General features: G+C 32.3%; 1 protein-coding gene across 2 annotated transcripts; it reads left to right on the forward strand.

Annotated features, from left to right (window-relative positions):
• The first annotated feature begins 7991 nt into the window (after positions 1-7991).
• On the forward strand, positions 7992-11494 carry LOC102622318 (BES1/BZR1 homolog protein 4). Of its 2 annotated transcripts, XM_006467529.4 has the most exons (3): positions 7997-8480; positions 10211-10974; positions 11076-11494. In XM_006467529.4, the coding sequence occupies exons 1-3, from the start codon at positions 8265-8267 to the stop codon at positions 11077-11079; spliced, it is 984 nt and encodes a 327-aa protein (XP_006467592.1). In that variant the 5' UTR covers positions 7997-8264; the 3' UTR covers positions 11080-11494. The 2 variants fall into 2 exon arrangements, with proteins under 2 accessions (XP_006467593.1, XP_006467592.1); XM_006467530.4 differs by lacking the exon at positions 11076-11494 and having other exon boundaries at positions 7992-8480; positions 10211-10978.
• Positions 11495-13223: the final 1729 nt, after the last annotated feature.

The following is a 13223-nucleotide window of genomic DNA, read 5'->3' on the forward strand; positions in this document are numbered from 1 at the left end:
CATAGCTGGCTCCATATAATTGGTTACTTTCCTCTTTTATTTTTATTTAGTTGTAATTTGCGCCGTAACAGTTTCTTTGGAGTCCAGACAAGACGAGACCAGACCACGCTAGTTTTGGTAAATATGATAAGTTTACTTTGTTGGCAAAATCTCTACGTTCCAGGGTGTTTTTTTTTTATTTCCTTTTTCGAGAATACGCTCGTCCAAGGGGCTCGGCTCGGCGAACAGTAGCCGTACACGTGGTCCAATGCTGGCCTTCTAAAAGTTTAAGCTAGTTAATTAAATTTTCTTCTAATTGAGATTGAGACACAGCACGAGATTGCTTTGGTCTCGGTTCAGCCATAGAAATTTCTTGCCTTTGAAGTGCATGGTGCAACACGTGTATGGGTTTTGACTGGATAATTGAGTCCCGTCGTCCATTTCATTCAATGAATAAATCATTTTAAGTCGAAATAAAAGATCGCAGATAAACATACGAGATTGTTCAATTCATTGGATATTTGATTAATTTGTAATGTCTCGTCTGGTTGAATTGAAGACCAGAATAGTTGCAACTTGCAATGATAATGTTTGTTGTCTTTCAGCAATCGAGTTTGAGTTGACCACAAAATTCTGAACTTGACTTTGAGACAAGGAATTGGACCAAGTCGGATCCCCTGTTTATACTCCAAAGAGGACTAATCCTCTGATGATATTCGAGCGTGGGCTGACCAGTCATCGATTGTCGCGGTGTGGAAAAATAAAGCCCAAATGTGGACTTCGTGGAAATTGGAATCGTTACTTTCCAATCAGGGAACAAAAGTGGAAAACAAATTTCACATTTTCTTTTTTTCATATTCTGTAAATGTCATTCAAGATGCATCTTAGGGGATACTAGTTGCTTCAACTTGGTAAGTCATACTGTCATGCGCAAACATAGTCCAAATGTGAATTATGTGTAAATTGGAATTTGTGCAGCACTTTCTATTTAACCACAAACTAACAAATACTGATTCAAAATAATAATAATGTTATGTTCATGAAGTTATTACACAAAATTTATAGCTCAAGTTAATTTTCATTGATTAAAATAATAAAATGTACCTTAATTTTATATAAATTATACATATATATGTGCTACGGGAGATTTTACATTTTAAATCTCACTTATGTCATGATTGAGGATGGGTGTCATTTTATGTGGTTTTTTTTTTATTTTAAATAAAAAATAAATGAAATTATAATAAAACGTGGGCCACTACAATTTTTCTAGAAAGTGCTTTGGGTTAGAATCCTAAAATGTTGTTTTCCTTGTTTTATTTATCCAAATCAAACTCAACGATTTTTATTTTTCCTTTACCTAAAACACATTTAAATAGCCTTGTAACGGTCATCTAATCTTATTTTTCAAAAGATAAAATTATTTTGTTATGATATCTATTTATATCCTGTATTGTAAGAAAATTGTTATTGAAAACAATTGCGCACTTATAGATACTTTTAGTATTCTTAGAAATTACATCAAAACTCTGAACTTCAATAATAGTTCCTTAATATTTGTCCATCATATTTTTAATTATTAGAATTACTGGAAATATAATTCAAATTTCTGAATGGTATCCAATCTTTGTTAGCTAAAATGGCTCTTTTTTAAATAATTTTCTAATCACGAATCAAAAGATTGTTGAACATTAAGAGAGTGTTTGTTTGTTAACTTAATGACTTCAAATGACTTAACTTAATTGATTAAGTTAATTAAAGATGTTTATTTTTATAGCTTAATGGGAGTTTTTAGATAACTTTGACTTAAACCAATTTTTTTTTAATTTTTTATTTAATGGAGAAATCTTAATCACACAACTAATTTTTTATGTTTAAAAAAATCTCTCTCCAAAGCCCACCCATACACGTTTTCCCACTAATAATCTCATCTTTATGTTTTTTTTAAACAGTCATGGAATCTCTTCTAACTTTTGCCTTTCTCATCAAGTTCTTCAATCTCCTATTAATCAAAGTTATTATTCTTAAGCTTTTATATGCAATTCTATAATATGTTTTTACTAAAAAAGGATTTTATATATTATAACTACAAAATCGTTATGTATTTACTTGAACTCTTATATATAATAAAATATTATGGTACTTATATTTTTTGAGATATATATTATTTATTTGACATTCAAATTTAATAAGAGTATAAATATAAAAATATATGTTTTTAGTTTTTTAAATTGTCAAAACAAACGACTTAATACTTTTTTTTTTTTATGTGTGTGTGCGTGTCAATTCATATTCAGACATTTAGGTCTATTTAAATTTCAAATAAAAAAAGCCACCTATTTCTCCACAATATGAATTGATAAATAAAACTAAATGTAATATTCATAATAATCTTTGGTCAACATATTAATAAAAAGGTTTTTATTAAATTACGTCATTTACAACTTTTACAAACGTAAAATCAAATTTGTTTTAAATAACTCAATTAATAGTTGTTAAATAACTGATGAGTTATAAAAAAATTAATTTTGAACCAACAGCTGCCTAATAAAACAATAATAACAATTTCCACTCCCCTTTGAATTTTCTTTTGCCTTTTTAGTTTTTTTTTTTTTTTTAATAATGTTTATTTTTTGGACTTCTTTTTCTTTGATGTAACAAAAAAGCAAAAACACGACGAGACAAGATACCATTAAAAAGCTTAAGGCCACAGCGCAGCTACCCGAACGCACTGTAAAGCTAAGATATTATCATCTCGGTTTGACTCAAAACGGTTTGAGGGAGATGAGGGTGCGGGTACCCCGTGGGTGGCGGACAAATCGGCGACCCCACCAGCTCTGCTCAGGACATGATTACTTTATCTCATTACTCTCCAGCCAGTGGGGCCCACCACATAGAATCACCTTTTATACTCCCGCAATCGGTGCCACGCTAAATAGCCTCAAAATTACAACTCAATAGTCAATAGCTCGTAGAAGCGGCGGACCTGAGTAGAATTTTCCAATCCAATTAATTAACTGAATGCCAGTTGGAGTCCGCTGCGTACGGGCACAACTTTTGGATTATTTGGATGGACTATCGGCGTAGGGGGCCAAGTATTTTATTATCTTTCTTTTTCTTTTGAGAAGAAATATTATCTAATTTTGGACCTGTCTATGGTACAGATTCTGTAACAAACATCTCCCGTCATCCAACGGCTGATGCTGCAGTCTGTATTTTACGATAAGGTACTAAGTAAGTTACTGTTTGTCTTTTTATGATGATAAGTAAGGTGGCGTTTATTTTTTAACTTAATGACTTAAAGTGACTTAACTTAATTATTTAAGTTAATTAAAAGTATTTATTTTTATAACTTAATGAGATTTTTTAGATAATTTTGACTTAATAAAATAAACTAATTTTTTTTTTTTTTATTTAATGGAGAAATTTGAATTAAGTCAATTACTTGCTAATCTCAAAAATATTCCTGCTTTATAATTTATTTTTCATGTCTATCCCAAAATTCACCCATAGACATTTACCCCACATAAAAATTTCCCTACTTTTTCTTTCTTATATTATATACGATAAAATTTAAAATTTATGATATTTTATATATTCACTTTAATATAGTTTTACTTATAAATGTTAAAATATTGTGGTATTTAATTTATTATTTATTTGACATTCAAATTTAATAAGGATTCAAATGTAAAAGTACATATTTTTAGCTTTTTAAGTTGAAAAAAACAAACAACTTAATACTCATTTTCCGAGATTCATACAAAAAAACAAACATATTATTTAGATTCAGACATTCAGATCTATTCAGAATTCAGATTAATTCATGTCTATTCAGATTTCAGATAAAAAAACAAACGCCACCTAAGTTTATGTTTGTTTATTTGTTTTTTTTTTATATATATTTACTTATTATTTGTTTTCCTAACTTATCATTTATTGTAAGTTAATTTTATGTGAACAGAAAGGTAAAAAATTCATTTCTATCTAAAATGTAAATAGCAAATTTTAATTTTGAAACTCAAAAATACCCCATAACATTTTTTGCATTATCATTAAAGATATTTTTTAATTCTTTTTAATTTTCATTCGTATGGTAACATTAACTAACCAAATATTGAACAACTTAGTGTTGTACTGTAATGGCTTCCATAGATGAATTATGTCCATTGTCATACAAACATGAAGACGGAAAAATTTGTGTTAATTTTATAACCACAATTGACGTAATAGTAATATCTTTTATTATAATGCTAAATTAAGAAATCACGATAGTAGTATTTTTTTTTAAATCCTATCAAACTAATTAACTTGCTAAATTTCTAAATATGAAGAAAAAATATATCCACAACTTAAAATGATGTTTATGTCAAACATAAAATATAAAATAAATATATCGTTTAGATACTTACATTTGTACCTATTCAAACTTTAGCTATATTCATTCCTATTCAAATTTCTTTGGAAAAATAAAATAAACACATCCTTAAGGAACAAATTGAAAAATAAAAAAAAAAATTATAAATTTTAATATTACAAGACAAAATATACCATAATAAAATATATTTTTTCTCTCTTAATTATATATTATTTTAATAAAACAAGAGAATTCTCTTATTGTAAAATTACTCTTACTTATCTAAATGTACATAGTTTGCTAGCTAAGAACCTGACCCTTAGGCTTCTGTTCTAACACAAATACCATTTACCCAACCCTTTTGTTTATTAGACTTTTCATTTTCGCGCCCCGACAACAAATTTAAGGTTCCCTAGATATGCTCAATTAATTAATTAGCTGCCAAATTTCTATTAAAAAAAAAGAAGAAAGAGAACAAAATGCAATGGGTGGTCTAAGAATTTGAATTAAGTGTGTATAAATTGAAGTAAAAGACACACTCCTTTGTTTATTTATATTCAAAACGATGACACATTCATGGTACATTCACTTTCTGAATTTGAAATCAGGATCATTAATAGTGTTTGCTTACAAAATTGAGGTTGAAATTGAAACCAAAATCGTGGGAAGCCCACAAATTTAAAAATCATTTCCATAGATTTGATTCCCAACCTTTCCAACAACTTCTAAGGAAGGGTTGGGAATCAAAATATAACTTCTAGAACTACTCATTATACCCTCATTAAATTCTTATAATCCCCAAAGCGTTGTCAATTAAGTTTCATTATTTTTTTACATTTTTTTACAGAATTTATGAAATATCTAGAAGTTTTGTATTACTTACAAATAGGTCCTATACTACTAATAATAATAAAAATAATGATGATGATGATTATTATTATTATAATCATCATCGCCATCATTATTATTTATTAATGTCATTATTATTATATTAATATTATTGTTATTAAATTATTATTATTATTATTACTACTAATTTCCTTATCATTAAATTTCTTAAATTTATTTTTCAGTATTATTATTATTATCATTAATGTCATCATTATAAATATATATAAGTTTATTATTTTAATTGTTATTATTAATATCATTATTTTTAATATTAATGCTATTATTTAAATTTATTAATTTTTTACTTTAGTTATTATTTATTATTTTTATTGTCATTAATTTAATTATTATTATTACTGTTAAAATTTATTAATTTTACTGTTTTAATTAATATTACTGTCGTTATTATTATTTTCAGTTTTATTATTGTTTCTATTCTTATTATTGTTATTATTATCATATATAAGTATTATATTAGAGAAAATAATTAACAAAGGGTATTTTAGTAATTTAAAATAATCCATTTTGATTCCAAGATAAAATAAATACATCAATGTTAATACATATTTCGATTCTGATTCTTACAATTCTAGTAAACAACTTATTCTGATTATAATTCTTTATTTTGATTCTTACTCATTCTAAATTGAATCTATTCTAATTGCAGCTCATTTTTATTTTCATTTAGTAAATACACGATTATTATAGATGGGACGGATATTTCTTTATCCTTTATAATTAGAGTGATATTTTAAATAATAATAATAATAATAATGCTGTGAAAGTGAGCTAAGTACCGAAAGGAAGAGGCCACACTGGGAAGGTGGCGCACGTCCGATCGGCCCACAATAATAAATACGAAAAATAATGAAAGATGCAACACCTGGCTGTCTAATTTTTGCAAGATTAGAATATGGCGAGAAGGGTATCTGAGTCCGCGTCTCTCACTCCTCCGGTCTTCCCTTCTTTTGTCACGCGAAAAAGCAAAAGGGGTTAGAGACTTAAGTGCAGATGAGCAAAGTGAACTGGGCAGTGTCACGTGAAGAGAGGGCGAGAGAAGCCTTAAATCATTATAGAAACCAACAAAGATGAAAGCAAGACGGACTTTGCTAGGTTACAGAATCTGTAAGTTACAGACTGCACCATCATCCGTTGGATGTGGAGTGAGAAATTAAACAATAAAAGATTGGATGGTGGGATGGTGGGAGATGTTAGTTACAGAAGCTGCACCATAGACAGGTTCAAGAAAGACACGTGAAGCGGATTTGGTCATCATGTAATAATGCGCCAACACCAATGTACAGATGCAGGTTACATCATACAGTGGCATGGATACCCTCTGACATATCTTTTCACTATCAATCTTAGTTAGTCTTAAGTTTCACTCCACACGCCGCTCGCCGCCGGCTAGGCCTGCCACAAGGCGCCTACCTACGGTTTAGGTTTTAGTTAGGGATGGCTATTATTTGTTTGTTAAAAGATAATTTATATTTGGGAGTCCCTATATTACCTATATCACATTTAATGTATCATACGTAACAAAACCACATAAATTGTGGAACCCATATAATTATGTAGTTCTTGTAGATTATGTATGGTACATTAAATGTAACATAACAAAATTCTTTATATTTGCTTTACATTGGTTTAATTTAATTTGTTGATCATATATTTAATTATATATTTTTTTTCATTTTATTTTTAAATTGATATTATTTGCAGTAATACATATTTAGATATCACTTTTTAAAATGAATAATTATGAAATGAAATAAAATTCATATAATAAAGTATATTGAATAATTCTGATAAGAGGGAGACATTCTCATTTTAACAAAATAAAAATATTATTAATAAAAAAATAAAAAAATAAACCTTTATATTTTTAATAGATAATGACTTTTAGATGTGCGGATGCCTAAATATAAATTTCATTGAGATTCATTATTATATTATATGATGTAATAGTTAATTGAATAGAAACTACAACATCATTTAGTGTAATAATAAATTGGTATAAAATTCACATTTAGATATTTATATCTAAAAAACTGTAAATATAAGGTAGTAGATATAATGAAACTACTCCACCATAAAATATTAATGATAACTGTCAGATTATAATAATAAATATAAATATAATATTTATTTTTACAATTATACGGTTATCATCCATGTTCCACTATAATTCAGTTCCAAGATAACCGAAACCTCTATATAAATATGTGTGTGTGTGTGGGGAGAGATCTCAAAATCTTAGTTGTTAGATTTATTATGGACTCGACTAGCTTACAGAATCTGTAAGCTACAGACTGCAGCATCAGCCGTTGGACGTGATTGGATGTGGAGTGAGAAATTAAACCATAGAAATGGGACGGTGGGATGACGGGAGATGTTAGGTACAGAACCTGTACCATAGGCAGGTCCATTTATTATATAATAGAAAAGAAAAGAAAACGAATTGGGTTGGGCTGAGTTGAGACGCTGAGTAGATGATGATGGTCAAAATTGTGGGCGTGGAATGCTTTGCACCGATCCCAAAATCCAAACAATCAGTCTAATCTAATTTTACCTTTGAATATTTTAGTCTATGGCTAACATAAGCAACATAGGCTGTTTTATATAATATTATCTATTTTCCTATAATACCCTCACTCATTATTTCGTCTACAATCTTACGAAACTATTGGTGGTTATTCGGGAAATATAAAATCGGTTTGGTATGAACACCAATCATTGATCAACATAACAATTAACACCGTCTTTCTCTCGTAGCTGCGAAAGCCACAAGCTCTTTATAAAAAGCCTAAACACGTGTTATCCCCGTGATCTCGGAATAAAAGCTCCCAGTGACTAGTGAGTGGCCCATCCACGTAATTTTCCCCAAAATCCATGTCCATTTACACTAGCACTCTGTATTAAGTTCACCTTCCCCAAACCACTCCATTTAACCACCACTCCACTCCCTCCGTCTCTCCGACTTCACATGAAACCAAGCTCTTGAAAAGAAGCGACGTCGTTTTCAGCTTCAGTGAAAATGACGTCGGGGACGAGAATGCCGACGTGGAAGGAGAGGGACAACAACAAGAGACGAGAGCGGCGACGGAGAGCCATCGCCGCGAAGATCTACGCTGGATTAAGAATGTACGGTAACTATAGGCTCCCCAAACACTGCGACAATAACGAGGTGTTAAAAGCTCTCTGTAATGAGGCTGGCTGGACCGTCGAAGAAGACGGCACCACTTACAGAAAGGTAATGGACTAATTACACCATAAATTCCCTTAATTTTTTCCATTGATTTTAGATTCGCATGTTAGTGAACTAGTTGTCTCCGGTGATTATCTGCGCCGGTACCGTTGGATTTTCCGTGCTCGATCTGAAATCTGAAATTATTGACATTTTTTTGGTCATTTGAGCTGAAGTCTGTCAGTTCAGGCGAATCACGTTTTCTTCTTTTAGTGATCGACGGTTGAGATTGGTTTGGTTTGGTTGATTTTACTTTATTTTTTATTAAAATCTTTATTCAGTTGAGAGCTCGGAACACAAGACCGTAATATTCGCTCCCTGTTTCATTTACTGATTTGACGTTATAACACCCTTTGTTAGTTTGTCGACTCAACCTACTTCTTTCCTCTGATAAGGTCCGAGGATTTTACTTTCAACGGGTAGTTTCGTCATTTCACTTTTAATCTATTTCTTAGATCGAACTTTCACTTGCTTTTAATGCAGCGTCTGTACCGTGAAGCCCTTTTTAAGTTTTTATCTTTTTTTTTTCATAGACATCGTGCATGCACTTTTTAGTCGTTACTGTAAGGATAGTTCCGTCATTTTCGGACATTTCCCCGAGATTTGCGGAATTCTATCCTTTTGTGGGCCGGTGAGTTTTCTTCTTGTTCACAAATTGTTGAAAGAAAAGTTTGTAGGTTTTAATTAGTTGTTTATATATGAAGGAGAAAAAAGATATTTGCATCTTTGGATTCCACTTTTATTAATAATTTTTTAATTTAGACAGTAAAGTGTGCGAGATATCTTTGGACTTTGATCAATGTAGGAACATGTTGGGAGATAGCGTGTTGTTTGGTGCATCATTATTTATTGATGTAGTATGTTATGTAGTGGCTTTGTCGGAGTGCAATGCCGATATTACCCATCATTACAATTGAAACATGGATAAAATGTGACGATGGTATAAGTTCATACAAAATCATTTATTCTGCATTTGCGTTTACTGTTTAACAGTTAAATTGTGCATCTTGTATTCTTGGTGTCTCAGAGATACCGGAAGGATAAGAACTATCATAAGGGATACTCTTAGCCAATTATATGACATGTTAAACTTAACATTGGCTTTCCCATTTGGATTGAATTATCCATCTTCAGGACTTGTGATTCTTACATTTCAAAGCAAAAAGAGAAAACAATACGAACCAGGGAATTTTGGCAATTTATAGCTTTTATCTTCATGCTTTTGGGTACAAACCCATAATATATAATACAGAGGAGCATTGAAGGGGATAATGTAGCTGATATGATAGGTTGTTATACTAGTCTTTGGCTGGTAAATAGTGAAGTTTTTCAATTTCCTCCTTTCACTTGGAATTGTGATTTGGCCGCCACTGACTGACTTATAGGATGTTTAGATTATGTTTTGTGATGCTGCCATCATTGATAGATGTCCAGCATGATACTACTATTGGTTTACAAACAAGTTTCACATATATTAAAAAGCTTTGTACTAGTATCAAAATCCAGGATCAAAATGACATTTAGCTAATGTGAATGAATTTGAAATCATCTTGACTCAAGATCAAGTAAAAACTATCTAGGACAACGCATAAAACAGAAAAGGTCTATTTGGTCTGTAGCGGCATTTGATAATAGCAATTTTTTCTCTAGATAAAATTGGTCAGCTGCATTTCTTTTTTGCTACAAAATTTGTTTATACCTGAAATTTCAATATTCCCTTCTGTGCTATTTCTTAGGGATGCAAACCTGTAGAATACATGGATGTCATGGGAGGGTCCGCATCAGCCAGTGCCTGCTCATCATACCAGCAAAGCCCATGTGCATCCTACAATCCCAGTCCTGGCTCATCTTCCTTTCCAAGTCCACGGTCTTCTCATTACACACCTCATGCTAATGGTAGTGCTGATGCCAATTCACTCATCCCATGGCTCAAAAACCTTTCATCTAGCTCATCATCAGCTTCATCCAAGGACCCCCACCATATGTACATTCATGGAGGTTCCATAAGTGCTCCAGTCACCCCTCCGCTGAGTTCCCCAACTTGCCGAACTCCTCGAACAAAAAATGACTGGGATGAACCAACTGCTGTTGCTGCTTGGGCTGGTCAGCACTATCCTTTCTTGCCTTCTTCCACCCCACCAAGTCCTGGCCGTCAGGTCCTGCCTGATTCAGGATGGCTATCAGGCATCCAAATTCCCCAGAGTGGGCCATCATCACCTACATTTAGCCTGGTTTCACGAAATCCTTTTGGGTTCAGGGAAGAGGTTTTATCAGGCGGACCATCCCGAATGTGGACTCCTGGACAAAGTGGGACATGCTCTCCTGCAGTTCCTGCTGGTGTTGATAACACATCAGATGTCCCAATGTCAGATTGTATTGCAACTGAATTTGCATTTGGCTGCAATGCGACGGGCTTGGTAAAGCCTTGGGAAGGAGAGAGGATCCATGAGGAATGTGTATCTGACGATCTTGAACTTACACTGGGTAACTCTAAAACAAGGTAACTTCAAACACACTTTGAGGCTATATGATGCAGCATGCAGTAAAATTCCTTATTTTCATTGTAGTTTTGTTAACTGATGAACTGTTTTGCTGGTGCAGATAAAGAAGCTTCTTCATAAAATGTGGTTTGAGGGAATCATCCTGTCCCTTGAGTTGGCTTCTCACATGAGCAAAATTAGACTCCAGATTATCTGGATTTCATAATGCACTTCTGTTGGCAAGGCAGCTGAATTAGAAGTACAGTGAATAGGAGCTCAGCCCCCCCCCCCCTCCCCCCCCCCCCCTTTTTCAACAAGAAAAGAAGACAAAAAGTTTAAATTATAAATAGTTCATGGTGTTGACTTTGCCCCCCTTTGTTCAATTCATTCTTCTGTTTATTATTCCATCTTATTTTCCAGATAGAAGTTCCAATTGAAGAATTGATAGATTTGCTATTAGGTTTTCTTGTGTGAGGTTTGTGATTAAAAAAAGGTTTTTGATGTCAAGATTAACTGACAGGTATTGAAGTTGTTACCACATTTGTGCTTGTGCATCCATACAACACAATTATGCTGTATGTTATATGGTGACATTATCCAATCGCAATCCCAGGTCACGCCAATTGTTGTCCCCGACTCTACCCACTGCCACTGCAATTGGTTTGGTTACCTAATTCCAACCAAACCAAAGCTAAACAAAAGTCTCACTTGTTTTTGAATCATGACCCTTCCGTTGAGTGGAGGCTTGATGTAATTATTATTATGTCTATGTCCTCGTTGCTGGATAAATGTGGTGGAACATCATGATTGATTTTGATGGTCAACAGCTTGCACGGATGATGAGATTGGCTGTATATCCAGCGGATCCCGCCTAATTTTGGAGAGTGATGATGAGCACAAGTCTGTGCTTGGCGACAAAGAGAGATCTGTTTGACGCATATTGTAATTGTTGTAAGTGCAAAATTTTTGTGTACTTTGTGGTTGTGACTAGTGAAAGGTAGTTTTCATTAGTAGATTTCATCCTAGGTCAACTAAACTCTAACTACTTATTTCGATTTAATTATCCCTCAAACCCTAGAGTAGATCTGAGAACATAATGGATGATGTTCCCATGTTGACCCAATCGGCGAAAGACTGAGCCAACTACCAGTCAAACAACTCCTTTGTTTTAGGTGGGCGTCCAAAACATGGCGTGATCTAAAGAGTTGATTGCCTTAATTTTCCAGTTGGTTCAATTGGTTAATTTTGGTTATTAATTAGCAGTTTTTAAGTGTAATAATATTTGCAAATTAGATTGACACATATCCAGTGCATATTCTGAAGATATATAGTTGCGAAGACATATAGTTGGCTAGTTGCAAGTTTATATGATTATTCTTACAACACTGGTTGAGCTTCTTAACTTCACATACTATATGCGAACTTGTTTCTTTCATATATATCACAGCAATTGTATCATGTACGGCTTAAACTGACTACCGTAGGATTTTAAAGATATGTAATTTGTTATAGTTGTAATATATTGTACTTGTTTTCTTGATTGTTTTGGTATTTGATTGGACGTGAATGTGATAGGTTATAATCTATATTTTCTCTGAGCCTCCGTCAAATTTCTCTTCAGATGCTATGCTACGTTGATGTTTAATCTTTCACATAGAAACTGTGGGTTGTTTAATGGTCAAGTTGCCAAGAGAAGATCAAGATTCAAGATAGAACGGACGGAAGTCTCAACTCCGTTGAGCTGTCTTTCTTTGTGCGTGCCTTTCAAAGCTTATCGTGCAATATGCATCATGCCTTTTAAATGTAATTATAAATGTTACCTATTTATGTATAAACAAGCAATTCTGTTAAAATTTGTTTAATCTTACCCGTCTCTCCTTCAAACCTAGCGTGACAGGTTAAACAAGTTTTAGTAAACTGTTATCAGGTAAATAATTTTTAGATCTTTGTTTTGTTGGGTGAAAATACTCTGTGATCCATGTAATTTATTTTTAAAATAAGTAATACCGTACTTAAATGAGATACACGCCTAACTTGTCATACATTGTGAGATATATAATTTACATCAATGTATATACTTTATATCCCAAATGACGTGACATCAATGTATCATTCATCCATAAATAGAGTAAGATTATCATATTAATTATTGAAAATAAAATCAACTTACACAAACACATGACAAAAAATAACTGGTAACGTACATCAAGAGCTGCGAACAATGTATATCCTCAATATGTAGGGCGAAAGCATATAATTAAGCATATCG

The sequence above is a fragment of the Citrus sinensis genome, chromosome 2 (genome assembly GCF_022201045.2).
Source record: "Citrus sinensis cultivar Valencia sweet orange chromosome 2, DVS_A1.0, whole genome shotgun sequence".
Lineage (NCBI taxonomy): Eukaryota > Viridiplantae > Streptophyta > Magnoliopsida > Sapindales > Rutaceae > Citrus > Citrus sinensis.

What these genes read in the sequence shown, in the direction of transcription:
- LOC102622318 (XM_006467530.4), top strand. Translation starts at nt 8,265, where the DNA reads ATGACGTCGGGGACGAGAATGCCGACGTGGAAGGAGAGGGACAACAAC. An exon ending in ACGGCACCACTTACAGAAAG is followed by an intron (nt 8,481 to 10,210) that starts GTAATGGACTAA and finishes GCTATTTCTTAG; the next exon opens with GGATGCAAACCTGTAGAATA.